We start from the raw sequence: 10,263 nt of genomic DNA, 5'->3' as shown, positions 1-10,263 counted from the left end.
CTTACAACTATCCATGATGCCTCATTCTTTGTGGGGAAGTACCCACAATTCTTGTTGACTATATTTCTACAATACTCCAGTTCCTTTTATTCATTTTTTATTTTTTTATTTATTTTATTTATTTTATTTTTTCCATTATACCCATATTAAATATTTTCATGTATTTTTAGTATATTCCATCTGTCCTTCCCTTCTTTAGATACAGTGGAACCTCAGTTACTGAACGCCTTGATTTTTTAACAAATTGGTTTTCAAGGAAATTTTGAATTCAATATTGCTTCAGTTGCGGTACCATACTTTGGTTCTAAAAAGTTATTTCATTTCAAATATTAAAAAAATAAATAAATAATAGCAAAAGCTCCCATTTATTACTAAATTAGTTTTTTTTTTATGAGTACTTACTTTTTTTTATATATTTGGAGGAGAGAAACAGGGTGTAAGGCAGTAATTCAGTCTTTGAAATAAGTAAATGTGATCCCGTTGAAAAGCATCGATAGAAACAAACAGTTTTCAGTGCTCAGGAGCAATCCTAAGCCACCTGTGGCTCTGTCGATGACCCCCAATGCTGTCACTGCTGCACAACTGCATTTTTCCAGCAGCAAGATGTCTAAGTATTATGATCACCTTCATTTTGGTGGTAAGTGGGTTTCTCCTCTCTGTGTCCCTTTGTAAGGCTTCCCTCACTAGATCAGTGACAAAGAGAATACCTGCTCAGTCTAAACAGTATCTTCTGATGAGTTCTGTGTCACTAAGTTCCTTCTAATGAGTTCTGTTTCACTAAGTTCATTCAGTACATCCTTTCTGGATAAATAATTTGTGAGCTGGTGATGCTGTGAAACAGCCATCTTGGCTGTTTCACTAAGACAGGGTAGGCTGGTGTCTGGGAACAGATTAATCCATGTTACATTGATTCCTATGGCAAAGTTTGTTTTCAAACATGTCAGATTTCAAATGACATTCAGGAACTAATCACGTTCGAGAACCGAGGTTCCACTGTAATTGCCTTTTAATTTTAGGTACTACCTAAAGCTTGCTTCCAAATCACTATTCTGTTTCTGAACTCAAGGGATGTCCTTTAAAGTATCCATCTCCTCACTATCAATCATTAAGTTATGCTCCATACTGCACTCTTGCAAAAAGATGTTTTGTTAAATGTAGTTTTGAAAACTTGACCAGTTGGTTCTAGTAACCAACCATCAGGAAGTAAATGCAAGAGAAAATGATAAACATGATACTGAAGGAACAGCAGCACTGAGCTGACCATTCAACTTCAATAATTGGTATAATTTCATTGCAGGAAAGCAATGTGTTCATTAATCCTTGTATGTAAATTTGACAGTTCAAAACTACTTTATGAACACAAAGTATAGTATGATATTTAAGTCTGCATGTAGCATTTATTAAAAAATACACAGGAAGCATAGAAAGTACTAAAACACAAAACAATATTCATCAAAAATAGTAACCAAACACAAAATGCTGAAAACACCCTTCATATGTATGTAGCATATTTATAATGGCCACACTGTAACCTGTCCAGTTTGAAAGTATACAGAACTGAACCACCAAAAAATATAATTTAATGCGACATACAACCACAGTAGAATAAATTACCCTTTTCACAAACATTTACCTTACAATAGAAAGGAAGACACAAGTCTTTTCCAACTTGCTTTAATGTAAAGAGCTCAAATGCTGCATAGTATTACTTATTCAATTTAGACTACTGGATGAGAAAAAAACTGAGCATTCAGTTAATTAAGATACATTTTTCAGTCTTAAATTTTGAATATTTTTAAAATGTCAAAATATTAAAAATTACTATCATAATGTTTGAAACTGCCTGAGCAAACATTTTTACCAGTACCAATTCAGAGATCTGAGAGAACATGAAGTGTCTCTAAGTACCTTCTTGAAAACTCTGTTGTGGAGAGTGTGACAAGATATTAAATGGTGTTTTGTTTATGTCTTCCCAGGCTTATGAGTAAGAGTTGTGAATAAGGTTTTCTATATTAGTTTATCTGCTAGTTGTGCAAGTAATGTATATAAACCATGTCAAGTCTTGTATATCTCAACAACAATATTCTACTTATTTGTTCATGGCAAATTATACTTCTCCCCTCATTAACTCTCTGGCATACTGTTCCAATCTCCTTTTCCTGATCATCTTCAGTTTTTTTTTCAAAGTTAAGCCTTCCATAGCTGTCAACTAAGGTGATTTATTTGTAAAGGAAAAAAATAACACACACACACACACACACACACACACACACACACACACACACACACACACAAATGCATTATGCTACAATTAACAGTGTCATGTCTAAAGCATCACAAAATGACAATATGCCAAATAATCATAGATTAATTTCCTATGCTTTCACAGTGTTACTACGATTCAATCAAAATCCTGTACAAATGAACAATTTCATCATGAATTCATATAAAAATCAACACACACCCATACAGTACACAGACAGGTATGTAGATATAGATACTTTAATCTCACAGCTTTTCTTTTCATGGCATAGCAGAGACTGCTTCTGAAGTACACACACACACACACACACACACTCTTTAAATTCACTGGGTAATGCACTGGAATTAATATACTATGCATATATATCAAATGTAACAAATTCCTATTATGCAACATCTTTTTCTTCATGTTTGCATAAAAACAATAAATAAACAAACATTTCAGGTCCTTCATATCTTCCAACATTTGTATGAAACATAACATTAGCAAGGGAGAAAAAGAAAAGCATCACTGCATATAACAACTATATATGTTCCTACTTGTCAGCCAAGACCATTACCAAGCATTTATAGATACCAACTCAAAGTGCTTTGAGAAAAAAAAAAAAATCTTAACAATTATCATCACATCCAAAACTCCTGGATTCACAACCTTATTTAGTACATGTTGTCACTAAAAAAAAAAATAAAAAAAAAATAAATAAAAAAAGTAAATAAATAAATAAATGCATTACATACCAATGCCAATGCCAATTCCTGTAACTGTGCCCAATAAATTTTGCAAAATCCCATGTTAAGAAGGATGAGAATCCTCCACAATGCTATGAATGTAATATTGCACTATAAGTCATTGATAGCTACATCTTTAATCATATTGCTTATATAAAAATCAAATTATAAACAATCTTTATCAAATATGTCTTCATGGCACATATTTTTTCTTTTATCATTTGTTTCCATGAGAGCACTTAGTGACATCAAGCACTCACCATTTTTTCCCGAAGGCCAGAGCAACTGATGTGGATCTGCTACTGCTCTACACCACCAATTTCCATGTGGACAGTCTGTGTAACTACCTGTAAACAAAATTGCAATATAACACTAAACATGATTAAGATATGATACACCTAAGCACCATTTCTAAATTACATATACATCTAATGTCCATTTCTAAGAACTACACCAAGGAGATGGCTGTGATAGGATTCTATAGAGCAGCAACCAATCACCTCTGAAGAGAACAGCATAAAAACACAATATTATGACAGTGTTTGTGACAACAAGAAGCCCAGATACCAGGGATTTATGCTAATGTTATATCAGCAATAAGAAGCTGGTTGAGCTGAAACACCTGAAAGTTCTGAACCTAAAAACAGCAATTTTCACATCAGCCATCACCTCACACCATAGCTACTCACATCCAGGCCAATCAGAAGTAGTGTGCAAAGGATTTCTATATTTACACAAAGAAGTCTCAGGCATCCCTGCATAAATTAAAGATTAATGTAAAGTGAGGGCATCATGTAGATACACATTCCCAGAAGCTCCTAAACAACACAACCTCCCCAATGACACAGTTTTAAGTGCTCTTACCTTGACTGTCAACACTTCTCCCCTCCCTCATCGTCTTTTCTTCTTGTCCTGCTTGCGGCGATGGTGCTGATTGTGGCCACGATGAGGTGGTGATGTATGGGGTGACCCATGCTCTGATCCATCATCGTCACTTGAGTCACCATCCTGTTGGCAAAGCTCAGGTCCATATTCTCAAACATTTCAACAACTTATCTCAACTAATTTCAGCAAGCTGTAGTGAAAGCTATTTGGTTTTCAAGACTATCTTTTTGATTATATGGGATAGATTAACAAACATTCTGCATTATCTGTGGTATAAAAGCATCCATGAGAATCTGATCATGTTTTGTGCCCACTGAAAATAGTCCTAATGAGAGACAAAGTATGGTATCACTACAGTTTCAGACAATACACTCTATGTGGTTTTAGCTCATTATGTGGTAAGAGCTGACAATGTGGAACATTTTACATCTCAATAACACAATGCAGAAATTAATACAGACATCACAGTAGAATGTCAACATGTCACCCTATTTCCAAGGTCCATTCTCTTCATACTCCACCAGCTGAGCCTTAACTATAGTTATTAATGTGTTGGTTTACAGGTAGAATACTGGTGCACATGCTCCATGTGTTGTTTTACAGATAGAATACTAGTGGAGATGCTCCATGTGTTGGTTTACAGGTAGATTACTAGTGCACATGCTCAAATCCATGACCTGTCACAACATTTGTGACATCATCTTTTCAAGTAATTCTACAATTCTGGGAAATGCCTAGCATGTTACCTCATAGACAGAAGAGATAAGAGGTGGACTTCAGTTTTCACATGGCTGCTACAGTGAATAAGTACAATGACCAAGACTATTATTATTACATTTTTTTTTTGGAAAATTCCATTCATGAGATGAATCAGCAACTAAGTTTCTGCATTATACCACAATCTGTGTAGTATCCCTGTATAGATCTTGGGGTTAGGTTTGGTTAGGTTATTGTCCTTGATGAGGGATCCAGTTTAGCTTAATGTCCTCATGGGATTTCCACTGATTAGGTTAGGTTACATTCGATTATGTTAGTGTCCTGAGGGTGGACGTAGCTCCCCTCCTTAGGTTTGGTTAGATTAAGTCCAGAAGGGACAAAGCCCTCTGGTTAGTTTAGGTTAGAAAATGTCGAACTTTGCCATGCTCTTGAGTGCTATTACAGCCATACTAGATGCATGCCCACAATTTTTTTTATGTTTACAGCAAGGTCAACAAGCCTTCTACATGACATGTGAGTTTCAAGATTGTATGTTACACTGACACCATTTCCATATTAACCTTCAGGGGTCAAGAGAGAGCAAGCCTCCCTTGGTTTGGTTAGGTTGGTGTCCTTGGTGGACAAAGCCCTGTTGGCTAGGTTATATTAGTTTTTTAGGAAATTTTCTCCAGAGTAGTTGCTCTTTTTGTGATTTCCTATTCATTTATTTGTCTTTTTTGTCTCTGTACAGTCAGCTTAGGGGCATGGTGGAAAATGGGTTTACTGGATGGGAACATTAAAAATAAGAGAAATACACTCTTCCTAAATAGAGAAAATTCCCTAAATATGTATAAGGACATTTGTAAAAATTGAAGAGAAATTTTATTAGATTTTGGAAAGCCCATATTTCACTTATTTTCTATTTTCCCACAAAATTCCATTTATACCAAGCTTGCTGTACATAGGGAAAGAGGAAAATAAGATAGGGCGTATTGTCTGAGACAGCAATTTTACCCAAAGTATTTAAGAAATAGGCCTTAATATTGGGAAAAATGATAGGGAGTATTATCTGAGACTGAAATTTTACCCAAAGCGTTTAAAAATCGGGCCTTAACATTTTCTTCACCTACCAGAAAAGTGATGACAATCATCTATGTTGGCTCTAATTCACCTAAGGCAGAAGGATGTAAAATAATATGGATAGTCCCCTGGATAAAGCTGTAAATGATGCGACATTATGTGACTTGGATGGTTGGATTACGAATGTCAATCCTCAAAAGAAAACAAGTTTCAAGAATGCATTGTCCAAACACCAAATACAACAATGAATATGTACAACATAACCATTACAGCAAGTACGAATAATTAAGAATTGGGCCCCATAAGGATTATAACAACTTCCATAATTTTCAACAAAATAAATAAAAAAATAAGCAAACCATTTTAGAAATGGCCGCGGTGGACCTGCTCTCCCTACCGTTTGTCAACTGACTCACCCTGCGATCGTCTCTGCTGGGCACGAACATGACAGCCCCAATGCACACCAGCTGGAATATGGCCCCTAGAAACAGGCCGTATTTCAATACTTCATCGAAAATATCAGTCTCGGCCAGCGAAGGATCAATCGCCATCTTGGTGAGGATGTCTGTAAACGAGTGGCTGGCGAGTCTCCACAAATGAGAGCTCTCTCTCAAATCATCCCTTAAAGGATATGTACAAAAACAATACTGTCAAATATAAACTTTCAAATACGACCCTATATATAGATCTAGGTATGTTCTATAGTCATGATGGGACAGAGATGCATGTCAGTGTTAAATAATACTGAAACTTAAGCGACTTCTGACAACTGTACCATGTGTGTTTGTTTATCCCAGACGAGGAAGTGCGGGTAAGGTAAGGAAACCAAAAATATATATCAACATTGAAGGACTACGTAGTGGAAGCTGTTTGCAGAGGCTTAGGTTACACCTACTACTGGATTCGGCAGAGGTGAATGGTGGAATCTCTTAGCTGAGAAATAGTGATGTAGTAAGCATTCTGCACACCGGCGGCTGGGAATCCTCTTCGGGCTAAGCTGAGAATGACAAGGGTGAGGGTGGGGAAGACGGAAGAAGGCTAAGGTTAAGGTAAGGAAGGGATGAACGGGGATCTGAGAGGCTGTGGCCCTAGAATTTAACGAGCCTACCTGCAACCAGCACTTTAAGGGCACTAAAGGCTGTGGCAACCACAGCCTGCATGAGCCCCCTCAAATCCCCAAGGGCAAAGTTGTGGTCGTGTGAAGCTAGTGATTGTGACCGCATACACCCTGAGTTTTTATTATATTTATTTATTTTTTTATTTGTTTTATTGTTATTTATTTATTTATTTATTAAGACGTAAAACTTCACCATATTAACGTTAAAAACAAACGCCAAAAGATGAAAAATGATGCTGGAGAAGAGTATATATATATATATATATATATATATATATATATATATATATATATATATATATATATATATATATATATATATACTCCTCTCCAGCATCATTTTTCATCTTGTTCTTATAGAAATCCCAGAAGCTTTTATATATATTCTTTAAGATGTTGACATTTTCTTTTCTGGCGCACAAGACTGACAGTTTCTTTGTTGCTTTCTTATTATTTTATTTTTATTGTTATTTTTAAGCTATGTAGACTCTCCTTTTCTTTTCCTCATTGATGGATGTAAAAGCTTTAGAGATATCAAATGGTCCCTGTGGAAGTCCAGGAAAAAAAAAAAACCACAAGCGGGTAAAGAAGTCCACATAATTGCTTAAAAAAATCTGCTAGCATGCTTTTTACATAATCTATTAATTTTCATCTATCTATCTATCAGCCTGTCTGTCAGTCAGTCTCTTTTTTTTTTCTACCAGACATTTGTCTCTTAGAACTCCAACCAGAAGTCTACATTTATGCCTAACCCTGTATTTTATCTTGTATGTTGTAGTTGTCATTCTGTCATCCCTTTAATAAACATACTCAAGCACTTTCTTCTCCCTTCCAATTTTACTGGAGTTTGCTTATATGCAACCACTGCATTTATGGCTTAACCATGTACATGCAGTTCTGACTAACAAATAATTTTCTTTATTACAGGAATGATGAAGTGGCATGCCCGGTGTCAAACGCTCATATCTGTTACAGTGACGAAAAATTTCTCCAATGGGTAACTATATCCATCCTTATTCTAACCACTTCAGCACTTCTTTCATTTGTTTTCCTGATGATCTCTAGAATACTTAAATTATCTGTAACATTAACTCAGTAAGAGAGGAGCACCAAGAAATGTATGTAGTCTTCCACTCTACACTTTGAAAAGGAGTATTGTTCTTCCATAGTATTTTAGGTTTTTGTACACACACACACTGCGTAGTGTAGTGGTTAGCACACTTGGCTCACAACCAAGAAGGCCCAGGTTCGAATCCCGGGTGCAGCGAGGCAAATGGGCGAGCCTCTTATTGTGTAGCCCCTGTTCACCTAGCAGCAAGTAGGTACAGGATGTAATCCGAGGTGTTGTGACCTCGCTGTCCCGGTGTGTGGTGTGTCATTGGTCTCAATCCTACCCGAAGATCAGTCACTATGATCTCTGAGCTCTTTCTGTAGGGGAACGGCTGGCTGGGTGACCAACAGACACACACACACACACACACAGAGATGTAGTTTGTAAGTTAAAATGTAGCATGTGGATTTTCAGCTGTAAGGATGCAAACTGAATATTATTATGACACACACACACACACACACAAACATATATATATATATATATATATATATATATATATATATATATATATATATATATATATATATATATATATATATATATATATATATACACACACACACACACACACACACACACACACACACACTCAGTTAACACTGGACTTTTGTCTGTAAAACCCACATAAATATAAGATATGAACATACAAAGGAAAATGACATTCATGTAGTCAAATATCATGAAAGCATAACTTTGGGCACATTACCATCTTGTTCATTCCTTGAGGATTTAACCAACCTGTTACAAATGCCTTTAACAGATATGCAAGTCAGGTGAAAGGAGGCTTGGCATTCCAGCCACAGAAGAAGAAGGCTAATAAACTTGAATCTATTGGAAAGTAAGTTTAGCTGAGGTGCCTCTCAAGATTAAATAAAATAGAAAGGAGTGATCAGTTGTACCATATATGTAATTTCTATATTGCTCAGCATGGAATAAAGTATAATACAAGCATTGCATCTATACCTGCTGACACAGTACATAATTTGGTATGCATATTTTATCTTTGTCTTTATCTTACAGTATTTTCTCATGCTTCTCCAGTGTTCCATAAAGTACCTATAATATCCTCAGTTATTCTTACAATTATTTATTTATTTTATGGGTGTTAAGTAACACCTTAGACCACAGGTACTAATTTAATCAATGCCTTACTAATTAACCAGCTTCAAGACAAAGCTGGGAGCACATGGACCTCTAATTGATGGGCCAGACTACACATTTCTGGATGGCCGCCCTACTCCCCTTAGGATTGGCCAGATGAGAAGGGCCAGGGCTCAGCATGAGGCAGCAGTAAGTGGCTTTTAATTACTTACACACACACACACACACACACACTTTATACTCATTCATTCATTTATTTATTTTTATTTATTTATTTATTTTTATTTTTTCTTTCTAGGTTGCAAACATCTTCATCCATCACACTCACTTTTTTCCTTCAGTTTTTCACTGATATTGATTCTCTCTCTCTCTATATTCAGACCAAGGTGGTACAGCTAATGAGTGAAGTGCAGTTTGCCATACAACGTGAAAAACAGTTGAAGCAAGAGCAGGAGGACACGAGGCAGCAGACCATTGCAAGCAAACTCATAGTTAAAGGGCACAAAATGTTGCAGGATCAAGAAAAATAAGACTACAGTTCCATTTCCATTTGGTTCTTGCATAATGTATTATGTAAATAGTAAGTATACTTGTAATGCCTTCTGTAAAATAAATCTATGAAGTTGCACTTGTCCTGTTAACCTTACAGAAAATAGTATGAGCATTAGCTGAGGATGTGTAATTTCACTGTCTGGCAAGAGGAGAAGGGCAGCAATCTGAAATTCTGTCTCTTTGTAGTCTTGCATAACCAGAAGGCCAACAATCCTGTCATCCCATGCTTTGTGTAGACCAGAAATAGTCTATATCACATATTTTAATAGTAGAAAACAGGCAGAAAATAAAGAAATAATATGTACTGACATATGTAGATAAACATATGCACAATAAGACCCACTGTCAATTTGTCTATATAGAAGCTTCACATCTCCACAAAATTTAGGCTAACTGAAAGTCTAGTTGACTGGTAGCAAAGATCCTCTAAAACACAGCATCAGTCTTAATTAAATATAGATTCTAGAATACCTACATACTGCATTATTATATCCCATTAAAAACTACTTGCACTCTTCATGCATCATGTGAATCTATCTTGGGTGGTTTACCAAAAATAAGGTGAAGTGCCTCCATATGGATCAGAAGACCTGACTGGTAAATGTAAATACTGCTAAGAGGAAGTCGCCACAATTATAATGCAATTAGTGCCACTAATGCATCCACTTTTCTCATAGGAGTGGTACATTTGATCTATACTATTTATTTATCAACAATAGTAATAATG

The 10,263-nt window shown here is 35.9% G+C and overlaps 2 protein-coding genes across 9 annotated transcripts; one reads left to right on the top strand and one right to left on the bottom strand.

The window, feature by feature from the left end:
- Positions 1-339: 339 nt before the first annotated feature.
- LOC135101487 (large ribosomal subunit protein mL52-like) lies at positions 340-9,612 on the top strand. 7 transcript variants are annotated; one of them, XM_064005524.1, is made up of 5 exons: positions 340-637; positions 7,697-7,766; positions 8,644-8,721; positions 9,047-9,173; positions 9,365-9,612. In XM_064005524.1, the coding sequence occupies exons 1-5, from the start codon at positions 553-555 to the stop codon at positions 9,512-9,514; spliced, it is 510 nt and encodes a 169-aa protein (XP_063861594.1). In that variant the 5' UTR covers positions 340-552; the 3' UTR covers positions 9,515-9,612. The 7 variants fall into 7 exon arrangements, with proteins under 7 accessions (XP_063861594.1, XP_063861596.1, XP_063861599.1 ...); XM_064005529.1 differs by lacking the exon at positions 340-637 and adding an exon at positions 6,068-6,207; XM_064005525.1 differs by lacking the exon at positions 340-637 and adding an exon at positions 6,205-6,344.
- On the bottom strand, positions 1,378-6,203 carry LOC135101489 (protein anon-73B1-like). Of its 2 annotated transcripts, none has more exons than XM_064005532.1 (3): positions 6,012-6,203; positions 3,856-3,999; positions 1,378-3,338 (listed from the first exon to the last, which is right to left on the bottom strand). In XM_064005532.1, the coding sequence occupies exons 1-2, from the start codon at positions 6,201-6,203 to the stop codon at positions 3,883-3,885; spliced, it is 309 nt and encodes a 102-aa protein (XP_063861602.1). In that variant the 3' UTR covers positions 1,378-3,338; positions 3,856-3,882. The 2 variants fall into 2 exon arrangements, with proteins under 2 accessions (XP_063861602.1, XP_063861603.1); XM_064005533.1 differs by having other exon boundaries at positions 6,069-6,203.
- Positions 9,613-10,263: the final 651 nt, after the last annotated feature.

This window comes from Scylla paramamosain, chromosome 6 (assembly GCF_035594125.1).
Source record: "Scylla paramamosain isolate STU-SP2022 chromosome 6, ASM3559412v1, whole genome shotgun sequence".
NCBI lineage: Eukaryota > Metazoa > Arthropoda > Malacostraca > Decapoda > Portunidae > Scylla > Scylla paramamosain.
The sequence above is the reverse complement of the archived record's forward strand: the minus strand, read 5'-3'. Positions and strand labels throughout refer to the sequence as shown.

Coding starts and splice junctions, on each gene's coding strand:
- LOC135101487 (XM_064005524.1), top strand. CDS start 553: ATGACCCCCAATGCTGTCACTGCTGCACAACTGCATTTTTCCAGCAGC. Junction 7,767..8,643: donor ACGAAAAATTTCTCCAATGG/GTAACTATATCC, acceptor TGCCTTTAACAG/ATATGCAAGTCAGGTGAAAG. Junction 9,174..9,364: donor GGGCTCAGCATGAGGCAGCA/GTAAGTGGCTTT, acceptor CTCTATATTCAG/ACCAAGGTGGTACAGCTAAT.
- LOC135101489 (XM_064005532.1), bottom strand. CDS start 6,203: ATGGCGATTGATCCTTCGCTGGCCGAGACTGATATTTTCGATGAAGTA. Junction 4,000..6,011: donor CCGCGGCCATTTCTAAAATG/GTTTGCTTATTT, acceptor CTTTGCCAACAG/GATGGTGACTCAAGTGACGA.